We start from the raw sequence: 27,048 nt of genomic DNA, 5'->3' as shown, positions 1-27,048 counted from the left end.
TGTGATTCTTACACATTCAGATCAGTAAAATGTATTTACAATCATATAATCTTAATACCCGAAAAATGGTTAGTTTGACTTGATAATATGACCCCAACAAGCCCTTGGTCAGAATTTGAGTATGGATTTTGTGTCTCGTCGAGGTGGTTTGGGGGGTTTGATGACAGACAGAACCTCTTTGGCATATTGGCTGTGGTGCAGACCAGCCTCCCGCAGTGCCTGCTCAACCCGCACTCTTGGATCAGACACAATCTGGAAAACAAATAAAAATGAAAGAAAAAAAAACAGTAAATAATATATTTCTAGCTGTTTCACACTAGATCACACCCACTAGGTTACTATAGTTTGTTTTTATGGTTTATTACATATTTAATACTTGAAACAAGATTAATCACTAATCCTTCATGGTTTGGTACTGGAGGAGAAGATTATCACAGTTTGACAATCATTAGTCATTGCTTGTGTTACACAATAACCACATTCCAACCTGCTCTCCACAATGATGATAAAACCGCAGACCCACACAGACTCTTCAGTATAATGACTGACTTGGTGGCCTTGAGATCAAAGCTGTGTAAACAAGTCTATCAGCCAACCAGCTTGCATAATTTCTCCCACTACAGAGGTCACTGCCCTGTCTCGCCCAAGATGAACCAAAACATAATGGCTTAATATAATCAAGGAAACTGGGGAGGGGAAACTAGGTTCATGCTATGTATGTCATAGATAAGGAGTTTGGGGCAAACAATCATATAGCTGTAGAGCTTTTTAAATCATACAAAAGCTAAAGCTTATATGAGGTTAGACATTATCATACCTCACCTGTGTGTCTGTGTATGTGTTAATACTGTAGAGAGGCCTTTGGAGCTCAGACTCCTTTACATTCAAGTGTCGACTCCTCCAAGCCTCTGTATCTGCCATCATCCTCTCTGGGTCTGCCACTGCCACCACCCCAACCTATGATGAATAGGAAAAAAAACATTTTATATAGTGCTAACATACAATTGTCTGCCATAAGGTGGCAGTGATGCCTCGACTCAGATAAGGATGAGTCCAAGTCTTCCCTTGTGGGTCATTTCAACTGACAGAGTAAATTAGAGTGCTTGAGAGGGTTAAGAGCAGATAATGATCCACCTGCTTTCTGAGAGCTTCCAGACGATTCAGTTTCTCTTCTTCTTCTCTCTGATGCTCAAGCTCCCGCGCCTCTCTCTCTTCCCTGCGCCGCTGCAACATATCTGCCCTAAACTGCACCCTAGAGGGAGCACAGAAGGTGTGGACATTAGACCTAAACAGCCCCTCTCTTCCTTTGCCACTGCAATGACCAACATTACCAATCGTTCTTGACACAGCAAGGCTCCAGGCTGTGGAGGGTTTTATGAAGCTGCCAGAGTGCAGCTCCTCTCCCATCATCTGTTTTTATCGCCTTTTCAGGCTCTCATGATTCCTGATTCTTATTCCAGCCAGAGTTCATTCTCGCAGCCAAAGTCAATACTATTATCTGCTATTAATGCCAGTCTCTGTCAGTGTCTGTGGAGAAATGCTAAACAAATAATACCAAACACAAGATTTTTTTCAAAGGCAGAATTTATTTTTCAAGAGTTACTTAACATCAGGTCGACCTGCCAAATGGTTAGGGCTCCTACCTCAAGGGCTTATGGGTCATTTCCCTATACTCTTCCTGAATGTCCTGTCTGTCGCTACTGATTCTGAATAATAAAGGCAGAAAATGGCCAAAAAAAAAACTTTAAAAATGAGTAACTTAATGTCAGCCTGAATAGCAATGTTTCTGGTTGAAATTTTAAGTGTGTTGCATTTAAGAGGTTGACAAGAATGAGCAAAGAACACAAAGACACTGACACTCTATTGATCTTTTATGTGTATTAATGCTTTGATTGTTGGATTAATACATTATATATTATATACATTTTAAATTAATATGTAAATAAATGATAAGATGCATATTCTGATATAAGCGAAAATGAAAAACGTGTCTGTTATTATAGTAAAAAAAGGTATTGTCCCCATTAAAATCTAGAGATATCAGTAAAATTGTACCCACAGCCAATCAACTTACATACAAAGAAAAAATTCAAATTAGTGTATGGCTGCTAAAGATAATTTGGTACATATATGGTGGTTGGTAGTGAAGCTATAATAAATGCTATAGCAGTATAGTAGTATAGTAGTACATAAGTTATTAACTAATACCTGTTACCTGGCCCACTACTGTTACAGTGAAGCCTAGTATAAACATACTGTAATCAAGTTTATTTGAGAAAATGGAGATAGAGAACAGCCACATTTAATTGAATGGATGAATAGATCAATCAGTGCTCAAATCGATAAACATTGATTGTAAAAGTGTAAAAGCCATTTAAAAAAGTCATAAAAATTACAACAGGAGTGCAGTACTGTATTTGGATGCAAGATGCTGTTTATCAGTCTGCATTGGTTGGTCTTTCGATATTCCAGCAATTTAGTATTGCACTTCCATAAAGTTGGGTGATTCAGTGGTAATATTAAAAACGTCCACGTCTTTCAAATTCCTTATCTTCACTTTGTGATTGATGCTTTCTGGTATAAACTTAAGTCTTCAAGCCAAAGCTGAGATAATGATCGTGAACATCATCATGGTTGTTTTGTCTGATTAGAAAAATCCACAGAAGACATTATACAGCTGCTTCCACACCCTGAGTTGTATTCCCTATGATTGGTAAACTGATTTTGATATGAACCATCATGCTAAAAATTGTAATATAACTGTATATGTTTTTGTAATACACCTGTGACTGTAAGTGGTTGTAAGCCAATATGAAAAAAGCTAAATGCATGTCATGTCATGCTTGGTAATGGGCAATAATGTATTAGCTCTTGGGTCCCACGGTGCAACACTCACCTCTTCTTGTCTCTCCTTTCCTGTTCTTCCATGACGCTCCTCAGATAAGCAAGTCTCTCTTGATCTCTCTGCTCCAGCACATCCCTCCTCTTCTGCTGCTTTAAATAAAACTGCCTGACCTGAGGGAAAAACAACAATTTACAAAGAGTTACGACAAAAAGCTCCCAATAATTTGACTTCCACAGAACTCTTAGGATCGTCATGTCCTATCGATTGTGACAGAGCAGTAATCGGATAAGTGTAAATAGAGAGAATGAGATGATATTTCAATGTCTGGCAGACTAATGTACTAAATTACATGGAATACAATGCAGCCTAAATGCTCTCATTAATCAGAGAGTGTCTCAGATCGCCCATGCTCTCCTAGCAGACCCCTGAGGAGAGAGTTAATTAAACAGTCAGACACACACACACACACACACACACACACACACACACACACACACATTCTGGTGTAGTTGTACCAGTGAGGACAATAACTAAACTGAATGATCAAAATACCCAGATAATTGTACAAATGTATCTTTTTAAGTTTGATCTCCACGTGTGCCCACAATTAAATACTTAAGACAGCGTAGCCAAAAATGATGAGCAATTTGAAGCTAGTGTAATTTTATCAAATTGACAACCTAGTGATGGTTTTAATTTAGACAGACCCCCTGATGTCACCAAAGATAATGTGTTTTTATCTATCTAATTCAAGCAAGTTATTTAAATGTTTCCAGAAGTTTAGGACAGCTACGTGACAGCTACATAGCAGTACCAGTGCTTCTATTCTAATAACTTTTCAATAATAGGTTCTTTTCCATGAGAAGTCACTTATACACTCATTCACACACGCACCAAAAGCTTATATGCCACATTTATTTTGTTTTTGAGGAGTTCTTTCTTTTCTGTGAAATCACTGATATGTGTGCCGAGTGCCTGGGATCAAGCTGAGCCAATATGACTAATTTCTTTTTTTAACTTATGAGGCTATTTTCTTGGCACGCCATAGACATCCATCTAAACCTCACTCATCTATACCTATTGTCTCCCATTTTAAAATTTAGCGGATAATTCCTGCTGAGGACAGTCCTGTGTTTTTGGTTGACCAGGTCCTCTCCATTTTGAGCTGGCTGTGGGCTGTGGGCTGGCTGCATGATAAAGAAGTATTTGAATTTAAAATAAATTACCTTGTAATAAGTTATGCACACAATATATGGATCTTGTAAGCACAGGATAAAAAATGCCATCTATCATCTAGAAAGAATATTTACTGTAATATCTCTTATACAATAATGTATTAAATCAACTCAGTTTTTTTTCAAAAATTGTGTTTTTCTCCCTGGTAACACAGAGAATCCTTTAAATCCAATTAATGGAATTATACAAATGAGTGAGATTTTAACTTGATTCATGTGCATAAGGGTTGATATTAAGAAGTGCTTTGTGATGGGTTTGATGAAGGTGAGATTACCTTTTCTTTCTGCTGTGACCTGATGGTGGTCTCCCTCTCCTGCTCCCTCTTTAACCTCACCTCTTCCTCCGCTTGTTGTCTAGCAGCTATAGCTGCCTCCAGCTTCGCCACCTCCTCCTGCTGGGCCCGCCACCGCTGCAGCTACAAACACACATGCAAATACACATAGAGGAGAAACAAAAAGCAGATTATTGTCCATCAGAAGCTGTCTTGAAAGAATAATTCATTGGGAGACAACCAGCTGAGCCCCACTGCCATGGTGCCAAAGTGTGGCATGAACTCTTGAAGAGGTGTCACAGCCGTCTTTCACACTTTGTGTTAGATCACCTCAGGACCCCTCAAAGCAGTGAATCTTAAAGAAAGCCTGTGTGTTTGAGCCCTATCACAAACAGTTATGCAGCAGCCGCTCTGCGGTGAGCAGGGTATTAAATGCTGCATTCCAATGGAGCAGACGGACTCACAGAACTATCAGAGGAGAGCTCAGGAATCCCTGCAGGACTAAACTACAAATTAACATGGTCTCACACACATTAGCACCAGCGGTATCATCAAGTCATTCATAGATCATCATCATACTTGACGTCTGCCTGAGAAAAAGCAACAGCTGTGTGTTTGAGAGATAACTTTAAACGATCCAGCCTCTATTCAAATTCCAGCTTCCAGTGTTGACGCTGGTGATACAACATGCTTCTTTAGTCGCTCTCTATTCTCTTTCTTGACCAGAAGAGCAATCCTGAGCAGTGACAGAGAGTGATGACTGAGTAACGATGGTGAAAGCACTGCGACAATGTTTATCCTGCTATGTATGCTATGTGTCACTGTTTTTCAGTTATCTTGCACTGTCCATTTGTCCTGTTTTGTACTTCTGCTGCTCTCTCCCTTCCACTGTTAATGTGTAATGTGCACTTGTTGATGTTGGCGTTGATTCAAGTACAGCCTTATGTAATAAAACCTTGTGATTGTGAAAGGTCACAGTAATGATTCCAGTGACTACTGGTGTTACCCTGGGGCAAAACACTGGACCCATACAAAAGCTCATTAGCACACTCAATTTAAATATAGATTGAAAAGATGTCTACTAAAATGCCTTAGTCTTTTTTTTTTTTTTTTACTTCATTTTTGGCCATAAGGAAAAGTATTCAGTGTATAAAACAAACCATAAAATTTTGAGAAATGAGCAATGCTAATGTTATGTGCTCTAAGTGTTTAGGCTTTATGTTTCGTTTCCCAGTTTAATACTGAATTTCCCCCCCTGGAAAAATAAAGACTTAAATTATATTTAAATGGTGTATAGAATCAACCAGAAAGGTATTAAATCTGAAATATATAATAAGTCATATATAGGGTTTCAATACGCATAAACCATCCATATTTTGGAGCTTCGTGGCAGTGTAGTGGTCGCAGATACTGACCATGTAACTGCAATGCCACTCTTTTGATTCTAGCTGGGGGTCATTCCTACACATAACCCATACTCTCTGCTGTCTTACTTCTTGTCATGTCTCTACTGACAAAAATGGATAATAAATATTTTACAAATATCTATATTTCAATGTCATCATCTGACATCTCCACTGCTCAGTAAAAATTCTGTCTCATAGAATTCCTCAATCTATGTAACCAGAATACAAATCAAATGATAGATTTTTTTATTTTTTAATACAGAAAAAGAAGCACACATAATTAAACCATCTATCAAGCTCCTGTCTGGCCCAGATATGACACCTGCATATTTGCTGTAGTGAACCATGTGCAGTAGAGTGTGTCAACAACCTGCTGGGTGGGTTTGAAAGGCATACTGCATGTTTTGAGACATACAAACATGTGACTGATAACACTATCTTTGTTTTTTTCCCCACAGCCTCATAAAGCTCAGTTGTAGTTTTCAGTTGTAGTGTAAGGTCATGTAAGGAAACCAAATAATATTAAATGTATCTTTTAAGCTTAGATCCACTGTGAACACAGTGAGATCCACAGTGACTGAATGTATTTTGTATGTCTTTCTTGTTTAGGCAGAGATGAAAAGACATTTTAGGGAGCACAAAGGGAATAAAATGGTCATTATGTACAGTCTACAGTAATTTGTCACTGGAATCTCATTTTCTGTGAATTCAAAAGGAAATGGGACACCATCCTTTTTCATGGCAGCAGAGAAAAGACTGCAGAGATGTCAGAATAACAAAAGAATAATAGCCTTTTTATCTGCACACTGCAGCCTGCTAAAATCCTTTGTTAATATAACTGTACAGTTAAAGTAATGTCTTCTGTCAGGGGGGCGTTGCAGCAGCCATCAGAACTTTCAATTGCAGGTCATTTAATAACAAAGTTGTGATATATAACAGATGGGTGAAACAGATTAGATATGACCAAATGCAAAGCTACAAATCTCGAACCAGAATCATCGCTGTGAATTAGAACAGCAAACTGGGGAGAATATGTGATATATTTATAAGAACAGTAACACTCCTCCATCTTAGCGACCACTCTGAGTGGCATTAATGACACGTGAGATCTACTGGATCTTTAAAGGGATAAGAAATAATGTCCATTAAGAGTTGAGAAAAATGAAACCATGCAATTATCTTTGTATTTTCACAGCTTGCACAAAAGGAATGTTCCTCAGGGCCATAACAGGTACATCAATTTGTAGAAGAAAAATTATACATATATGAGCAATTACCTCCTCAGAGGGTTGTCAACTGAAACACTGAGTGGCCCACGCACTACCTCAACTTAACTCAAATCTGCTGTGTCCATTCGGCCACCAGAGGGATGAACAGCTATCCTTGTTCTTCATCAACACTCAGTGACGGGGGATTTGCTAATACAGAGTCGCTAGAGAATACTGCAAGAAGGGCCCACAGATCAACTCAGTGTAAGTTGATCTGTAATAGTGCTGTTTATATTGCTCTGTAGTACTAGTACTCTGGAGAGCAGGAAATGAAAAATGAGCTCTTGCAATAAAAGAAAATCCCCCATCTTATATGAAAATCTTTCTTCTTTCAATGGTTATGTCATTTGTCCTGTTGGTCTGCTCATCTCTTTCCCACCTGAAAATGTTGGAACAATCTGCCATCCCTCTAGGCTTTATTTACTCATGTGGAAAACACAATTGCTCATCAAAGATGCCTGGGAGGGAGATATAAGTGGGAGGCAAAATGAAAGCAAGGACAGAATAAAAGGCTGGAATGAACAGTAACACCAAGAACAATGCCAACTAATTACAGCAGCCAGAACACTGCAGAACAAACAGCTGATGACTTGAAAAGAAGCATCTGTCTTTCAGTGATAAATTGGAATGAAATAAGCCATGTCTCATGCATGAAATGTTAACTAGTTATCTTAATCATCCATTTCATTTTACCTTTGACAATAAACACCCTCTTCATTTCCTATACTGTCCATCACACCTGGAGCCTTCTGAAATGAAATAACTGCTATATGATCCGTCCGTGTCCAGACACATGAATCCAGCCAGTCATCTTTGCATGGCCAATCTGAGAGGCTGTGGTCTGTGTAACAGTCTTGCCCTTTCCCAAACAGAGGGATACAAGCTAACTCTGAGATCAATTACCCTGGATTTCTTCCCACTAGATGTCCCTCTGAAGTGTCACACAGCCTCCCTCCCTAATGAGGTCAGAACCAGACCAGCACTGACCAGAACTTGTCCAATATATGCTCTCATCTAAATCCACGGAGGCTCGGAGAATACGAGATGTGGAGAGTTGTTATTTGCATAATGACAGCTAAAAAATATAACATATTATTTACTGCTTTAACCGACAAGTACCATCACAGCAGCCCTTTAGCTTCTTAATCTTTTTCAAAAAGGTTGTGGCTTAAACCAGTTAACATTGGTGTAAACTGTTGCAAGAGGACCTCAATTAGATTAGTTCAGTTATGTCATTGTAGCAAAGCATCATCTAGACCAGTGATTCCTAACCTGTATTGTTTAACATGTCCCCACAGCTCTATCAAGCCCCCCTTCATTCAAATGTTCTTATGAAGGGATTATAAACTTGATGTACCAATTATATTAAAGTGGATATTGTTGTTAATATAAACAACACAATATATTTCAACTGTTTATCCACTACTTTTAGCTATTTCGGCTGTTTATCCATACTTTTAGTTAACTATTTTATCTATATCTATATTTTCAAATCAAATCACAATTTCTATTATTTTAGTTGCATTATTTGACTTTAGTTGATTTAATTGGTTAAGCTTTCCACTTACCTCCTGTAAGAGTATCCATCTGTGTAAAATATACTATGAAGAATCAAGTTAAATATGTGAACTGATCCTTAGTTAAAGATCATGATGATTACCTCCATAAAATCCATGAAATTAAATATAAATAAAGTATATAAATTTGATACATTTAGAGGTGACCTGTCAGCTACATTGCCCTAGCCTTCTGCCAAATCATATTTATGCTACACAGCACATACAATACAATAAAAATTAAATTTAGAGCATAGAAAGGAAGTCGATCTCAAGAGGGGTGAGAGAGTCAGGAGAGTTGCTTGGGTCAGAGGGAGCAGCTGCAGAAAACAAAGCGTTAAAGAAGCAGATGCAACGGGAGGAAATCCATCTTGTCTCACCACTGTGTCGCTGTGCTCTAGTGATAAAGGTAGGGGAAAGAAAAATTGGATGCAAACAGGCGTCCATCTGAGCCTCCACACAAACTCAAATATGTGCCCATGCAATGCATAAACAAAAAATGTGGATCTAGAAAAGTTAAGGGAATTAAAATGTCTGTGATTTTATTTTTCTTATTGCCTCAGAGAGCCATGAAAATAAAAAATGTGTTTGCAATAGTGAGAGGCTTATGTTTATATTCTGCTGCAGGTTTATTCTAAATTACTAAAACTCAAAGACCCCTTGTGTTTTCAAAAATACTTTAAAAAAGAAGCTTGCAGAGGCACACTGCTGTCTTGAATAACATAGTCCATCATTTTAAAAACCTGTGATGCTTTTTTGCAAACACAACTTTGTTGTGCCACTGCCATTGCAGCTGTATCAGAAAAAGCTCCATTCTGACAGAACTGAATGTGAAGTGATCATTCCCCTTGAATTTGCTTCCTCACTTACATTAGTAGTAAATGGCAATGAACAGCAAAGGATAAAGAGAAAACAGTCCAATTACCTGCATAATAAAAGCAAGTCAACAAATCCCCTCCAACATAATGTATTATGTGAGCTAAATTGAAAGAATTTGCAAGCTGTTGATTGTCTAGGAGCATATTACTTTCAGGTGTTACAGCAAATGTGTAGCAAAACAGATTAAAAGAGACTTAAATACTTAAAAAAAAGTATAATTATGGCAATAGGGAAATAATACAATGATGTTATCTTACTCAAACTATCAGGAAGTCACTGGCCAAGATCTTCTTTCCTACTGAGACTGCTTAAGCACATGAACAAAAGAATAATTACTTAATAACTAATAATAACTTTTTTCTTTTCTTTTTTACTATCTACACTCCACAACTGAGTAATGTGCCCTTCACTTTCTTGTCCTTTGTACATGCGGCTGTTTAATGGTGTAATTCCACTTGAGATTGTATTCCTTGAGAATGGCACCTTTATCCTTGAAGATGAGGCAGAAAGTCTTCATATTAAACTCCATGGAAAAATAATCAATTGCCAACCTCTTTTGAAATTGTCTTCCGGTCCAACAATCTTGTTTTAGATTTAGAGGAAGAGATCTCAGGTACGCTGCAGTAAATAAGAGTGCTGCTGTTCCTACCTTAAGTGTTTATGTTTACAAGCTGCACAGTTAGGCACAGCTTGAGAAATTAAGAAATCAAGAGCCACTTTTTAATTCCACAATTTTGCAGCCTTGCCACAAAATTAAATGATAGCAGTAAAATAAAAGACTGGGGGAAAAAATGTGATTTGTGTGCAGGCCAACTGCTGTAACTAAGAGAGAGATTGTCATATATTGTTTTCCCCATTGTCCTAACATGGGAACCTGAGAAAAGGTCCCAGCAGTAGGGTTGTTGGTTTGTTAGTTCACCACATAATAAATACACATTTCTACACTACCCAACTATGTTCAGCAAACTAAGCAACTAAGTTCAACCGGACATGGGTTGTTATCCTCACATAATTTGAAAAATCTAGGCTCAGTGGGGATGGCCCTGACCAATTCTACTTCAGTACATCAGAATGTCTTGTTATCTGATCAGCCACAGAATATAAGCATCTTCTTTTTTTTTTGACTTGCAGGCAAGGAAAATTCAATTCATACAGCACTGCATTAGTAGCACATGGATTTGTTCACATGAATAAATTGTTTGTTGTGTGAATGTGAACTAGCACCCCTCAGAGACAGCAACATCATGTTTGTGAGACCATCTTTAGTAGCTTGTTTGCATTCACAGCCCATCCCAAGTGGCAGCTAAAGCGAGAGATGCTGTCAGGCAGCCTGGTGTAACATGCAACCTCGTCAGCAGATATACTGTACAGAAGCAGGTAGTCAGACAATGCTGCCTGTCTGGTGCCTCACCCGCTCTCACTGCAACTACAAGATTCTCATATGTTCTTTTGAGGAAAAGGATTTGATGTTAAATATTCTGTAAACCTTCTCAATTCTGACGAATCCACCAGGAGTGTGAGTGAGTGTCACTTATAAATAAGAACAGCAGAGAAGTACACCACAGAGTCATACTGGGTAGGCTGCGGAAGAGGGAAAAAGTATGAAATTGGAGTTATACACATACTTCCTTGTGGGACTAAATATGGGTTGCAGACACAGAACTGCAGCATAATTTTCAACATAAAAAGTGCCGTCTCATAAAGTTGGAAATGTTGCTAAACACGTGACAATTCCTGGTGTGAAGGTATAATAGGCACTAACCTTCTCTCTGAGCCGCAAGCAGATGTCCTGCTGGTTCTGGCGGTCTCTGTGGAGCTCCAGCTCCTCCCGGTGGGTATGTCTTGCCTCTTGTAATGTGACCAGGGCTCTGGCCAGTAGCTCTTCCTGGTCCCGTTGCCACTGCTGGGTCACTACGCTCAACTGTACCTGGGTGAAGCGCTCCCAGTCCCACACACGTTCATGCTCCATCTTGAAGAACAACAAACATGAAGACGGCATTGTTTATCTCATGGGGTATTAACAGGTATAGTGTATTAGTTGGTCTTATAAGTACTGAACAACTTCAGCCCAAATGGCAACACTGCTGTATTGTACATAGCGTCTTATCAAATTGATGACATGCAAACATAAATCCACAAAGACTCCTACATGATACATTACACTGTCTATAATAATGGCAGCAGGACCATAGGGAAAACTCGGTGTCAGGTCTAGCTAGGCTCATGTATAAAATGGTCATTCTCTCCTGGCTCTGAAATATCCTGAAGGAAAACAGTCCTCTTCTGTGTGAGGGCTCCCTGTAGCTATTCATCATTGTGTCAGCACTCACACAGGCTGCATCACTTGGCTGCTCCATTGGAACAGAGGGAATGATATTCATCTATGGGCTAATAGCGGCTAACTGACGGTGGGATGGCATTAGACGGCTGACTGGTTTTATTGAAAATGAGTGAGCTGACAGACGTGCCAACGGAACCGAAGTGCCAGTGGCAGTCAAGCAAATCCTGTTTATTAATGCACAACTTTGGAACTTGAGGAAGATCCACCCTTTGTTCGTCACTTTCTCCTTCACTACCCTTGCCTTTGTTTGGTTGTTAGGAGAGAGTAAGCCTAAACACAGCATGTGTCTGCATACATGTTTTCATGTTTACCCTTGATATGCAATGTGTGTTTGCACACAGTGCAGCATGCACTTTAGCTAACATATTACTCACAGAATATATGTGGAAGCATGTACTGCACCGTGTCTACAGTGCACACTTAAAGTGACATGACACTTCAGCTGCTGCATCCACATTCCCTCTGTGGAGTGCTGTCTCCATGAGGACTGAGAAGTACAAGAAAATAAAGAAAAAATAAAAATGGCTCCCTGCATATAGTCAGAAAAGGTAAGAAGTATGAATTATTTCCACTACTGCCCTGGAATATTATGAGGGTATTACTGTGAAATCCTGCTGGTACTCTGTTGGCCTCCCACTTGTTATGAGAGTACATCAAAGAGTAAGTCACAATAGACAATAAAAAGACCCATCCAGCAGAGGGATATCTCCACACTAAGCTAGATGGAGTACCACCATCTGACTCATTGAAACTGAGAAACTGGTTCCACTTACGGTCATCAAAAAGGGACACAGAAACCATGCCTGCACACTTGCTGTGGCACTTTGTTGAGGCAGTAATATGTATTCGGGTTGTGATTGCAGGCCTTCGTCAAACAAACTGCTGAAAGAAATTATTTTATTCAAATATTTTGGGATTAAGAGAACAAAGTAAGTCAATGTCACTAATGTAACTCAGTCTCCAGTCAAACCGTCTGCTTCTGCTCTACTTTCATTTGGATATTTCTATGCAAGATCAAAGAAAGAAACTGAAACGAGAATTTCACAAAAGCAATATTTCTTCAAAGGTCTCAAACTATTCCTCTGAAACTGCAAGGTATTGAGGAGAACATAGGAACTGATTTATAACCAAGGCTCTTAAATTGTTACACTGCACAAACCCTTTAACTGTGGTAATATGTCACCTGCTATCTAGATATGACAAAAAGCAGGTTTAGCTTGCATTAGAATTAAAAGAAAACTGACAAAACCAATGGAAAATGATCCTATCATCCTGCAATGATTGCACACTGATGGAACTAAATGGCAGGTGAGCAAAATATTACGGCTCAAGCAGGAACAACCCTCAATGCTCTGAAGTGAAAAACCTTCATAAGACAGGTTAGAGCAAAGGCAATTACTAACAGATAGATTCTGTAATTAAAGTACAACCTATAGAATTTCAACCCACATGTCTGCTAGAGCAATGGGAATTATTTCTTTCCCACACTAAATACGCGGGAAATATCTGCCCAAAGCAGACTGAGCTCATTTCAAGTAGCGAACCAACATCTGAGTTTACTGGATACTAATCTGGATACTAATCAATGTCATACTTAATTTAGATTTCAGATACAGAAAATGCAAAAAAAAATTATTAAATATAATCAAGATTTTTTTCCAAATACTGAAAGCAGAATAGCATGTATGCGCTTAATCAGTGGGGTTTCAGCCAACCAATTTACAGTTCTCACTGATTATTCACTGCACGCAAGCCATCTTAATTATGACTAATAGGTGAATTAGGTGGAGTCAGCACTACATCATCTCTGAGTCTGTTTCTGAGGAAGTGTGGAGAGTATAAAGAAAGACTGTTAACAAACACATCCCTTCTCCTTGTAACCTCCCTCCAACACTAAACGATCACAGCTCTAAATGCAGCACCCAGCTGGAACTGATATGAGGACAGTGTCTCTGAGTGCAAGGAAGGAGGGGAAGGAGAGAGGGGCTGGCGGTTGTCATGGCGATGCTAGGCTGTGGGGTGAGCGAGCTGTCCACAGTGGGTGACATGGCACATCCTGCAGCGTGCTGAGCGGATCATTGTCCAAGCTTATCTGTGTGTCTGTCTGCTCGGTTCAGGGTACTGAGCTACATTGATCGGGGAGTCTGGGACTAACACTGAAGAGCTGCTTTATACTGGGAAAGGGAGTTACATTTTAAGAGGAGCATGTGTGGGAGTTTGTTTATCAATATACAGTGTCCCACTGGATAAATCTTGCTCTTTATCAATACACTTAACTCTCTCGCTCAGTGGTCAGCAGAGTAGGTAGCTCCCATGTGAGAATGTAACTGTGTCAGTGTGAAAAAGAGAGCTAAAGTACAGCTGTAACAATCAATAATTGTCAATTAATCTGTCAAAAACTTTGTTGATTAATCACTTTGTTGTTTAGTGTATAAAATATCACGAATTTTGTCTGATCATCAATTTCACAACCCAAAGATATTCAGTTTATCATATACCATATATCATACCATAAATTCGAGAGGCTGAAACAAGCAAAGTTTCGGTTCTTTTGTTTGAAAAACAACCTAAACAATTCTTTGATTTCATTATTCGAACAATTAGATACATTGCATATTTTCTCTTTGACAGACTTAGTTCTTCTGTTTAATAAACAACAAAATCAATAATCTTTTTCCAGTGTACTGACCAGCTCTTGTCTAGTTTTCTCAGGGAAGAGTCTTTGCAGCATGTCCATGAAGAGTGCTCTGTGGTTGGGTATGTCATGGGTGTACTCAAACAATGTAAACTGGAAGCGTAGGTGGTCATCTGGATACCAGCCACAGAACCTGAAACAGATTCCAATGTAGAAAATAAATGACCATAAAGCAAAATAAATAATAAATGATACACTATGTTCCCCTTCCTTCACTTCACTTCATTTCCATTACACATTGATTAATTACATACTAGTCATAGAGGCAAAAGTTTTATATAGCGACCATATGGAAATAAAAATCAAGTTATGAAGTGGCTTTAAGATACTGATATAATCAACCTCCTGGTGAGGAAGACTTGTCTTGTTCAACAGCCTGCCTCCGGGGAATAACGTGACTGTGCCTCCATATGCTGTCAACATCCTGCTGAGTTTTCCATTTTGATCTGCGAAGTTACACCAGAGTTCTTCCTGTGCATGTATTTATCAAAATGGATGGCTGAAAATCATTAAAGGCTATTTCTATCATGACTAAGTAAGATATTTGAGGGATTGTCATCATATACATATTTGATGTTAGCTCCAAAAATCACTACAATTTTCTCCTTCAATCAATGTGTAAGCACTTACAGATATGAAAAGGTTCAAAGCTGAACCTTACTAGTCTAGAGGCCTACCTGTCAGTTCTTTGCAGTTGTTCTTGAAGACACTGCAGCCTGCTCTGGTATCTGTCTGACAGGGAGTGGAAGGCCTGGATCAGGGAGTCCATCAGCTCTGGGTAAGGGCAGTCTGAATTCAAAACCTCCTCTGGAATATTTTCAATGTTCACCAGATTATCCGAAGTACTAGTAAGATATTTCTGCAGAGGACAATGCAATCATCGTTGAGATATGTAAGATAAGTTACTTTGGTGACAAAGTGTAGTAATTCCATTTTGAGCAGAGGTGTTAAAATTGCTGTAACAGAAGCAGGATATCTACAGTATAACCTTACCTCCAAGCCAAGGCCCAAAATCTCCTCCTCCAATGCTAGGAACTCTGCATGAAGTTTTGCAGTAATGCCATCTTGCTGGTCTTTTACAAAGTGTATCTGGTAATTCAAGGACAGAACATGGAAATATCTTAAATACAGGCTTAGAAAACAAACATGAAAGCCATACAGTCTGACTCCACACTGTCCAGGGAAATCAAACTGGTAAGTAGAAACTGTCACCTCAATATTAAATGGGCTAAATTGTTTTGGGCAAACAAAGCTACCATTCTTGCCCTGAGTATCCAGGAATCCCTCTGATATCCATAATGCTTTGAGAAAGACTCTGATAGAATTCCTGCAGCTTAAACAAATCTGGGACTTTAGGAATACACAGAGACTCAAAAGATCACAGCTATCTACTGTAACACTTTTCCGCACTCTCATTATTGCTATGTCTGCTCACATCAACAGTACTGGTTGAACACAGGTCCCTTCTGTTTTCACAGACATGTAGATTTAGAAACATTTATCATCAGAGTGAATCAGTATTAGTAAAACAGCTACTTAGAAATGGAGACAATGCTTATCAGATAATTAGGTCTATTTCTGAGTTTCCAAAAAGGAATGTAGAAATTCAGATTAAAAATGGAAGTAGCAGTTTTTATTCATACAAACAGTACATTGGTAGAATAGCTGCATTAGTATTTTAAACATTTGTGTGAATAGACCAAGTTGTGGAAGAGTGGTGGAAGTTAGAACAACATAGTTTATGTTTATGCATCTTTCTAATTCTATGAAAATGTAAACATTTGGTTGTGAACTATTAAAAACAATGGTGGAAAATGTGAAATGGTCTGACTCCTCTGGCCTTCGTGGCTTTTCAGTTTTTGGTCCAGCACTCCCACTGAAGACATCATCTCAGGTTCCCATAGTTTCTTTTCCAGAATCTAGTTGTTGGCCTTCACAATGTGATCTTATGCCCACCTGTCTTCTTCTTGTCCAAACATGTCAGCAGAGTTGACTGCAGACAACAGCTATGGCTAAACAGAAATACTAACCACTTGCTCACTCACTCACTCACCCAGAGTAGTGGACTGTTTCACTAGACTTAAGTACTTTACAAACTCACCAATGTCAACACTGCGTTTTCTATCGTTTTTCATTGGTAAAATATATGGTAAAATTAAAGATAACTCCTGATATTCATGTTTTCTAAAAGAATAGAAAATCATCCATGTGATGCCACTTCAGTATATTGTTGTGACTTCAGATAGTGGTAGTTAAAAGAGTGCTTGTCTTTTTTATTCCATGTCTTCTTCTTCCTTCTTCCCTGGCGACTATATTACCCACAGTGCAAGTCAACCGGCAACAGTTGTTTCAGAGATTTGGGTTTTCTTACGCTAACAGCAGAGGTGAGGAGCTGCCTACAGAGGTCTGGTAAGTTGACTTCTTTCTAACTCCACATCCCCAGATTTTTTTTAAATTTTCAAATTAGTCTTCATCCCCAACTGACGCTGTCTTAAGTGTCATCACTTGAGGCAATTTATCAGACTTCTTGCAGCTCCCTCTGGAGCACCAAAGAGCTTTATACACCTTTTATCACGTAAGCAATAACACTCCTCAAGACCTGCAAACAGATTCAAATGTTAATGTGTTTTGTGAATGACTGAACATTCAGCCAATGTGAGTCAGAAAAACAACATCAGATTCATAGATGTGCATCATGTTCTGACTACTAAATATTTTGCAAATGTTTTGCAGTACATCAGTCATATAAAGGTAAAAGTAACAGTAATAATATGGCCAAAGATATAGCGAGAGATTTCAGCATTCCAAACTCTGGATAAAAACTGCAAATATATAAGGAAGGCATGAGAATGTTTAACAGGTTGGTGGATCTTATGCTCCTTGTGTGCACTATACACACTGCATCTTCCAGCTGGGGAAGGAACACCATGGGATCCTTCAAGAGGATCAAGAGATAAAGAATGCTAGGGCCTGAGAATGCCTGCTTTGCTTCCCACAGTGTCATTGCACCGGTTACCAAGATAACCAACATGTAAGGATCATGGAGACAGTGTCACCCACCCTCTGTTGAAATGTTGGACTGCCCTGCTCTTTTCTAAGTCTGCTACTCTTCAGGTTATAGATCATATACTATTGGAGCTGATGTCCAAATGTATGCAGAAAATACAGGAATAAATATATGTGAAAAACTGTGAAGCAGCTGCTCTTAAACTTAAAGTTAATGGAATTGGTTACAAAGATTCTTGTTTGCATCTTGCATGTAAAATAAAAAGTCATGTAAGTTGTTGCAAAAACAAAATTCAGTATAGATTTATTTGAAAATATGTGACACCTGAAGCTGTAAAGACTCTCTCACATATAACACACTACTGAACCACTTGTTCTCTTACCACTGACACAATGAAGCCTGCGCACTGTGTATATAAACAATTTGTACTAGTTTTCTGGGAAAATCTTCACAATGCTTTTTAATACACAAAATTGTTAGAGGATTAGCATTTCCCCCATTTACCACATTCATATTTAAGAAAAAAGGTGGGGAGAGATTAAACAGCTCATTGTTGTTGCAAGGCTGAAAACATCTTTCGGCTACACAGCCTTTACAGCAAGAGCTTCCCAGTCCTGGAACATACTTCCATTAAATATACAATAAAGCAACTCTTACCCTTCCTTTGCATATAATCTTAAAACCTGATTAAAGAGAATCCAGACCTGTTATCATACCTAGTAACTGCATGCTTGCCTTCTCGGCGCTCACTTTGCGTATTTCAAAGTGATGTTATCTTTGTCTGTCTTGTAGATAATCTGCATATCTCTTTTCTCTTTTCTCAGAGAACTAATTAATTTCAGGAAAGCTAAGAGAAAACTCACCTGGTACAAAACTTAATGATCGAGGAGAAATACCATTTGACCATTCATAACCGATAGAAGTCTGGAAAATGTTGGAGACAACATGATAATGCATGGTGTCAAAACAGTTCACAATATTTAACAGCCATTAACATGGCATGGGGTAAGTTTCCCTCATACTGTACTTTTTGATTCCATTTATTAAGTAGAGTGTAACAAAGTACCAGTCTCTTTCAGATTCTTTCTTTCCATCGTTTTCATTTAAAACACCCAGGGGTGGACGTGTAATTATACAGCACCTGAGAAGGGTCTCTCTCTCTAATTTCTTGTGAGTCAGAGAGTGAAGCAAAATGGTGAAATCAGAAACTAAACAAATTGAGAAAAGACATGAAAAAAAAAGGAAAAGACCAGCAGGGCAGGCATCGTGGCTTGGTGTGTGTGTTTTCTATTGTGTCCATGCAATCAGGTGGGTAGGAGCTGTGGGCCAGCACAGTAGAGGGGGGTCATGGGAAAGAAACAAGCATGAGCGAGCCACACAGAAGAGACAAAATGGCTGGCAGACAGTTCTTTCCAAGTATGGCCTGTCTTTAAAGACCCCTGCTTACTCCTTAATCTCACCATTCATCTCTCAAGCTTGCAAAAAGCCTCTGAGAGTCAAAGGCAGAATTGGTGACTTAGGGACTGTGGATATCTAACAAACAGGAGATTCATGGACAGTGAATACAACACTGTGAGCACGCTGAGTGAAGAAGCAGGAGGGTGGTTTCATTTAAACTTCTGTTTGCAGGATGGACTGTTATGGTTTGGTACCAACAGACAGTGAGCACAGCTAAGATTCATTATTGAAGGCTTTCGGTGTACGGGATAAAGGGGGATAAAATATTGCCAAATGGTTCACTAACAAATAGGGACATGAGTTGCCAAATGCAATTTAGTATTAATTTAGTATTATTAATGCTGTCATTCTGCTAGCTTTCTACAAATTAAGCTTTGTTAAAGCTTGTCTTTACCAAAGTTACTCTGATGACAACAGTGGACATTCAGGTGTATCTTTATTTCATATTATAGAGATACCTGTTGTATTACTTGTTTCCAGCTTGATGGATGGGCAGTGAGCTTCTGATGTTGTACTTCACCCAGTCTGAAGCACAGGTCATGCCTTAGCTGATGAACAGGCTCAACAGTAGCTATCCTGAAAGCCTGCCGCTCCCTCTTAAGGAACAGCTCTAAAACCCCAAAACACACAAAGATACATATTATTACAGTACTCATAAACTGCTGGTGATACACAGGTACTGTTTAAAAACTGTTGATGCTGTTACCATAATCTTGAAGTGAGAAGATGGCAGTGTCTGTTCTACTATTCGGCCTGATCTGCTCCAGAAAATCACAGATGTCACTCTCAGCCTTCTCCCTGTTTCATGGGACAAGAGAAAGACGTATTAAATACAACAACAATACATTAGCTAATTTAGCTAATAATTTACAATATTAGATAAAGATGAAGAAAGAAAGATAATGGCACTCTGTGTAACATTAGTTAGAAGTACAGCTAAGCTAACATTAGATACGAGGACATTGCCAAACAGAGACTGCAATAACTGAATATTTTTTTGACCACTTGGGGGAAGTGGAAACAAGTTGTGACCACAGCATTTACATACTATCATCACTTTTTAAGTAGATGTGGCAAACTTGTTGGAAAATAGTTGCTCAATTGCACATGCAGCTGTTATGGAGCAACATAATCATTTATTAGGAGTTATGTTTTTATTCTACACTATATGAGTGGTGAGAGAAAAAACAGAAACAGTAAGGTTCCAACTACACAACTAAGCAATGAACTGAACACACTATATAGCTCTGTAAAGTCACAGGTTCAAGGGATAATTCTCTGTAGCTTTCTTTACTATGAGTAATCCCTTTTGCATTGTCGCATTGATTTCCATTGTCATTTTGTTACTATAAAAATATTGATTACAGCTACTTTTAAACTCTGGTCATCTTAACCTACATGGTATTTTGTTTTTCTTTCTGAGCAGCCTACTGTTTGCTTGTTCCCCATCAGAACCCCACCTGCAGCTGAGATGACCTCGCATCGTCCTGATTGGCTCCATACAACCAGTGGTGCACAAAGTACTCCACAAGTATGCATTCTAAATATACATAAAGAACCAAAGGTAGATGGCCAATTTCAGAATAATTCATTAATTCATTTGTTGATTATATTTTTATCATCTGAATTGAAAAAGTAACTTGTAAATAAAGCCATCAAATAGATGTAGGGAAGTATAGGATGTGTATAAAGTAGCATTAAATAGAATAATATATTAATAACAAGTACCTCAAAATTGCTTAGTTACTTCCAACCATTGCATAGAGTTACTGCTAAGAGTATGTTTTGTAGGTATGGGGGTGGGAAGAGGGGGCAAGATGTCTTGTTACTATGGGCAGTATTGCACTAACCGGCCTATGGAGGGAGCTATAGTAATTGTTTACATCTTACTAACTTGCCCAGAATATGTGAATAAAGGAAGAGTAACCATAGCAATATAGTTGCTTGTTTTGACAAGGTGGCTTTTGAATCCCAAGGTAATTTAACTAGATATATGTGTAGAGAGCTGCAAGCAGTGGCACATCTTTATGAGTAGGCTCATTACTGAGGCTCACGCTTGTGTACATCATTAACCTTGGGTGGCTCAGACACAGTCATTACGCAGCCAAACAAGCTGCACCCCAGAGCTAGTGCTGCCCTTCTCACTTCACAAGGCATGACACCACCGGGGGCCCAGTCCCACACTTCTGCCTCAGCATGAGTGTTCCTCCATTCAGTATACCCCTTTGTCTCCACACAACTGCAACTCCCCACTCATCTCAGTTTCTCTCCCTTTGCTACCCTAACTTGATGTCATTGCTGCAAGAAAATCAGCTTACATGTTAAGGAGGCTGTAAATCCTCCTCCTCTTCTTGTTTTCTCCATGATACATTTTTCTCTTTGAGATCACTTTTGTCCTGCATTTTTACACAATTTTTTCAAGGAGGTTCCATTCTGGGCTCAATGGGGCTTAAATGGAGCGGTTGCGTGGTATAATAGCAGATTCAGAAAACTGCAGCAGAAAATGACAGGGAGTAATAGGGGGCTCTTACTCAGCCTTTTGCAGCCTGGGGCACTCTCTGCTCCACACCTGTCTGTGCTGCCGTAAAATGGAGCTCTCCTTGGTTGCCTTGGCTGCACAGTGAGTCTTCTGTACCTATGAGACCAGGTTTAATGCACAGCAGGAATAAACAGTTTCCCTGAACAAGAATAAGCACTGAAGAAATATACAAAGCACTTGAGTGTTTTCTTTTAAATGCACTTCAGCCATGACGTTTAAATCCTCCTACAATTAACTTTATCTGGACAAAACCTTATCTTGAATGCTTTAATGCACAATTATCTGGACCATTTTTAAACATTCAAAATTCCTAACAACAATATAGTAATAAATAATAATGTTAGTAAGTAAATCATAATGTCGCAAGGACAGTGGAACACAAAATAGGTAGTTTTCTTATAGAAAAAGTAAGCTGCTCCCTTCCTCTCTGCACATCAGGGTTATATTATTGGCATGCGTTTCAGTCTTTATTAGCATTATAGTCTCTGTGAGAGGCTCATAAACTCAGGTAATTCAACTGAAACAGTATCACTGTTAAAGCATGAAAGCAAAATAAACAGCGGCAAATTAAAATAATCAAGTAGAAATAAGCATGACACGCGTGAGGCATGTTATTAGGAGAGGAGGGGGGAGGTAGAAGTCTTAATCTGCTATCATTGTTTTCCCTTTTTGTCATTAAAGAACAGGGCCCTCCTTCAGAGCGCTTTCAGTGCAGCAATTCATGGTATTCTATCAGTGTTTTTATACACAGGCCACTGGCTCAGATAATTCTACAAAAGACAATCTCACATAGCTTATAGATGGGTACAATATATTTCATATTAATAGGAAATCTAAAGGAGTTAGGGTGTTGATTTATGTCGTGACTGTCTATGTACATGTAAAGTCACTGCTGCTGTTGTAGAAGAAGAAGTAAGAACGTACTCTGCTGGACATTTACCCTCAGGGTGATATTCATTTTATAGTTACTGGAATCTACAGTGCTTAATCTGAAACTAGTGCCGCTCTGAAAGAAAGAGGCCAAATTGGTGTCATTCCATGCCTCTTACAGGCAATGTATTATAGGTGATCTTGACTCATAACTCAGTTGGATTAGAAAAACTATGCCTGGAGTTACATTTACATCAAGTGATTTTCAGTCTTACTGTACCAAATAAAACTAATCCATTAATATCCACCGTTATCGATCTTATATTAACCATTAAACAGCAGAGTGTTCGGTCAGACTCCAATTACATTTTAAACCAACCATTTTTATGCATATAACACCACTTTCTTTATTCCTAATTAAGTCATTGCAAATTCACAATCTGAAATCTGACTCTCTTGTTGCCTTTCAGATTTCTCTTATCAGTCATCACTTGACAATGATAATCATAATTTTTTAAGATCCCTGACAAAGCACTTCAGGACTGTCAAACCGAAAATATGGAAATTGAAATTCGGAGCTGAAAGTCAAAAATTAATTCTTATCACAACAATTGATGGTCCTCCTCAGCTTGTCAAACAATAATACAGTCAAAAATGATATCCATACTTGGCTATGGAGACGTGTATCACAATGCAATTTGTCTTATACATTTCTCACTCCCTGCAGGCCTTTTTCACAGCAAACATTTTGCTCGTCAAAGGAAGAAAAGCACAGGTGTTGCTAATTACATTAACGATAGCTCATTCTGTAAGCTATTGTATCTATATGAAAAGGTTTCCTCTTTGAGGGAGTTGGGAAAAGCACATTGCATTGCACAATATTTATCCTCAGTATAAGGCTCTGCTTCACTTTTTTATCTTTAGATGTTCCACATGTTCAATCTGGGCTCTGCATTCCTGTTTTAAAGACCCTGTCCACCCACACAGGTGTATTCTACTCTGGCTGATTAGACATTTGCTAAGGTTGAAGTTGGGTGATGCTATATTGAATTTCATGAGGTTAACAAACCATGATAATGGTGCAACCTTCTCAATCCAAACAGGTGAAAAAAATCTAACAGGAGGGTCAGAGATGTCAATCAAGCACAGTCTTGAGATGCTTGAGAAAAGGTCTAATCAGGCAAAAATAAGTGAAAACACCTGTGTGGGTGGAGGGCCTTTAAATACGATGTTACTTACAAATGTAGGCCTAACGACAGAAAAAAAACTTTAAATCTCTTGTTTCATTTGGAGATTGAACAACTTAATACTAATAGATATTGTAAATGCTGTTTGTACATGTTTCTTAAATTTGGGGCTTTGCAGCAGTTGTGAATGATGGAATGCATTTGAATTGTGCTTGTTTGTCTTTTACTGTTTTATATGTTTTTCTTGTACCCAAATCATGAAATAGAGATCATCTCTGAGTGTATGTGCACGAAAAAAGGATGAACTACATTAGCAATTATACAGTGAAGACTCTCCCACAGGACTGTGGTGTTTCAATTATGTACTTTCATATTTTCTAATTAGGCCAAGGTGCTTCAGCAAAAACGCAGAAACATCATTGTAGGTGAATGTGTAGAATCTGTTAGAAACACTGTAGCAATATTGTGCTCATTTGCATCTTGTCTAATTTAATACAAAACAATATTTTCTTTTTTCTTATTGTTAAATGCTCATTGTTGAATGATTTTAACACTAGTGCAATGTAGCCACTAATTTCAATATATGCATCTCTCTGATCTGTTTTTTGATGTTTTTTTGTGGGGGGTTTTATGCATTCTTGTAGTGCTGCTCAAAAAAATCTTATCAAGAGGTAATTTCTTTTATGGTTTTAGCATCTACTGATGCTGCCAGTCCCTTCCTGAAGAGCAAAAATGATCTCATGCTTGAGGCGACTCATGGTCATTTATTTACCCTCTATCACATCACCAATGAGAGATGCTCCGAAAGCTTGCCTTTCAGCAGGGTGACCGAATGTAAACATAGCCCGTCTTATCTAGGGTATGCAGAGAGCAGGGCTGGAAGAAGCCATGGGCAACCATAATGATACTAAAAGGCTTCTGACACAGTTTACCAATTAAAACACCGCAGGTCTAACAACCTAATCTCAATTGCCCCTAGTATTAACTTTTTGCTCTGCTCAGAGTCAGATGATTGTGAACTTCAAACAGTTATATAGAAAATGCATAGCAGCCAAATGAATATTCATGAAACTGACAATGCTATTGTGTATGACAGTGATATTACTGCTCTGTTTCATGTTGTTGGACAAACTATAAAGGTTGTGAAATGCCTGTTTTGTATGAAATGAAATCCCCTTACATTGTGTTGTTTGCAAGAAAGAGCAGAGAAAGGTAGACAAATAGAAAGCAATGGTGCTATTTAGAACTACTGGAGACATGCTGTTCTTTCACCTCACATTAAAACCAGGTTTCTGTCAGTTCCCGCTCTTCCTGTGGTAGGTCATGAGGACTGTTTGGTCATTTTTATCATAGTGTTGAAAAACATTTTTTATCATAGTGTTAATGCATGTACCTCTTAATTTGCTTCTGAATCACCATGTTACTAAATTTATCAAGAATTGATTTTATAATAGCGTTGCTGTTTTAAGTGCAAGCATGATTTTGACAATGACCAAAATTTACCTTTTGTCCAATTAGATCAGATTCCAGACGTTGGGCATCAACAATAGCTTGTAGTCTTTTATATTCACCCGGTTTGTACTTTGAGCTGCAGAGACCATTTTTCATCCGCAGTGTCAGTTTTTCTGCATGGATGAAAGCAAATGATATGGCTGAATTAGGATCATTGGAATTGTTGAAAGTCTCATTACTTTTGATGTCTGAAGCAAAGTCTTTATGCTGACTTCAGCAAAGAAAGAAATAAAGGTAAAGACAGAGAGCAGCACCAGCTGAGCACTAATGGATTGTATGGGTAATTCAGAAATGACTGCATGAAGGGGAGTTGTATGGAGGGGAAGGAGCAGAGCAAACTAAATGTGGCAGACAGTTTTTTGGAGAAGTTCAGCTGTGACACAAAGAGGCAGGTGAATAAACATAAGCAATGCTGCCTCTGACTAAAGCATCAAAGACTTGACAGTACCTGGAGAATTTTAACATGAGGACTACGGGTCAAATCTGTTCAACACGTAAGAGAGTCACTATGTCACAAGTCAACAATGTTTCAGACCCATTTCTCACTGACTTACCCACATCTTCTGCTCTGTAGTGTGTGATGAACATATGCACATCTCTTTCACTCATCATTATAGCGCTCTGCTTTCATGCACTGTAGTGCCTGCAAGATAAAAAAAAAAAATCACTGCATGTGAAAAATACAAAGGCTCTGCAAACCCTGATAAAAGACAACATTCAACTGTGAAGGTAGCAGGCTTTAGTGGGGTCATTCAAAGGATTCACAGGAGACTATAGGCCAAAAGCAATAAAGCCCATCAAAAACCAAACTTTGCCATCAAGGTCTTAGTGACATTGCGTAAATATCAGTCGGCTCTCACAAGTTTTAGAGTTTGGGTGGGGACAGATGGTGCACCCAGTGTGATCAGATATGCCGCTGGAACATCTCTGTGTCTTTGTTTTGGATTAAGCTTTGAAAAATTCTGGCCACACAGGTGTTGTGTCAGTTAAGATATACAATGTGTGATTAGGTGGTTGATGTTGAGGATGCAGGAATGGATTTAATCTGAGTGAAATGAAAATTAACACTCTGTTCTACACCCACTGATCATAATTTTTGCTCAAGTCTCCAGCAGATATAAAGGTAATCACAGAGCAAGATTATTAGTTTTCAGTGTATGGAAAACTAAGGTTAGAATTCAGGACATAATAGCTGCTTAACATTAGCTGTTGGTTTTCACAGGATGATTGTTGGTATTTGAAAGGTAAATGTAGCATTAAACCTTAGGATAGACGACTTGCCTTGCAATTTTTTCCAAGGCAGCGAGTTTGGAGCTGAACCTATTCAATTAATGGCTTACTTAATCAATAACAATTTTAATAATGCATTAATTGTTTCAGTCACTTCTTGGCAGAAATGTCCCAAACTCATTGCTTTCAATTTCTCAAGTGTAAGTAAACATTTGCCAACTTGGCCCCCACGAAATGGTGATAGGTAATTTCCACACGTTACTCGATTGACTGAGAAAATGCTCGACTGATAATCGAAAATAACGGTTGCAGCCCTAATATAACATAAGTTCACCGGTAAGACTGTGGAAGAACTTATACACAAACTTACAAAAGAACAGCGGAGCTGTTGTTTTATTATCTTGTCAGTTAGCTAGGTCTACACTCCTGAAGTCACACAAATGAGATACAAGACAAACAAGTTTTACAGAACCTCATAAATAACAAAATGCAACACACGTGACTAGTATTTAGTCCCTGCTATGTGATTAAAATGAACATTTACACACTAAAGCCTAGCTTACCTTGTGCTATCCTTCTCTGTACAGTGTATGGGTTGACAAAATTTGTAACCAAGGAAACTATCATCTCTTCTCTTATTGGTTAATTCAACGATGCGAACCTCCTCTTGAACACCCCCGCTCCCATTGCAACCAATCAGGAGTGCGCACTCCTTTCCCACATTCCCACTGACGTCATGCACGCTTGC

The 27,048-nt window shown here is 38.6% G+C and overlaps 1 protein-coding gene across 3 annotated transcripts; it reads right to left on the bottom strand.

The window, feature by feature from the left end:
- Positions 1-29: 29 nt before the first annotated feature.
- On the bottom strand, positions 30-26,982 carry LOC130177108 (coiled-coil domain-containing protein 148-like). 3 transcript variants are annotated; one of them, XM_056388554.1, is made up of 15 exons: positions 26,864-26,982; positions 25,625-25,713; positions 25,062-25,183; positions 21,494-21,597; positions 19,669-19,760; positions 19,421-19,572; positions 15,491-15,586; positions 15,175-15,356; positions 14,492-14,630; positions 11,224-11,430; positions 4,356-4,496; positions 2,897-3,015; positions 1,135-1,252; positions 818-957; positions 30-252 (listed from the first exon to the last, which is right to left on the bottom strand). In XM_056388554.1, exons 2-15 carry the CDS (start codon positions 25,680-25,682, stop codon positions 42-44), a joined length of 1,881 nt encoding a protein of 626 aa, XP_056244529.1. In that variant the 5' UTR covers positions 25,683-25,713; positions 26,864-26,982; the 3' UTR covers positions 30-41. The 3 variants fall into 3 exon arrangements, with proteins under 3 accessions (XP_056244529.1, XP_056244530.1, XP_056244533.1); XM_056388555.1 differs by having other exon boundaries at positions 823-957; XM_056388558.1 differs by lacking the exons at positions 25,062-25,183; positions 26,864-26,982 and having other exon boundaries at positions 25,625-25,702.
- Positions 26,983-27,048: the final 66 nt, after the last annotated feature.

This window comes from Seriola aureovittata, chromosome 11 (assembly GCF_021018895.1).
Source record: "Seriola aureovittata isolate HTS-2021-v1 ecotype China chromosome 11, ASM2101889v1, whole genome shotgun sequence".
Classification (NCBI taxonomy): domain Eukaryota; kingdom Metazoa; phylum Chordata; class Actinopteri; order Carangiformes; family Carangidae; genus Seriola; species Seriola aureovittata.
This window is presented reverse-complemented; position numbering and strand designations above follow the sequence as displayed.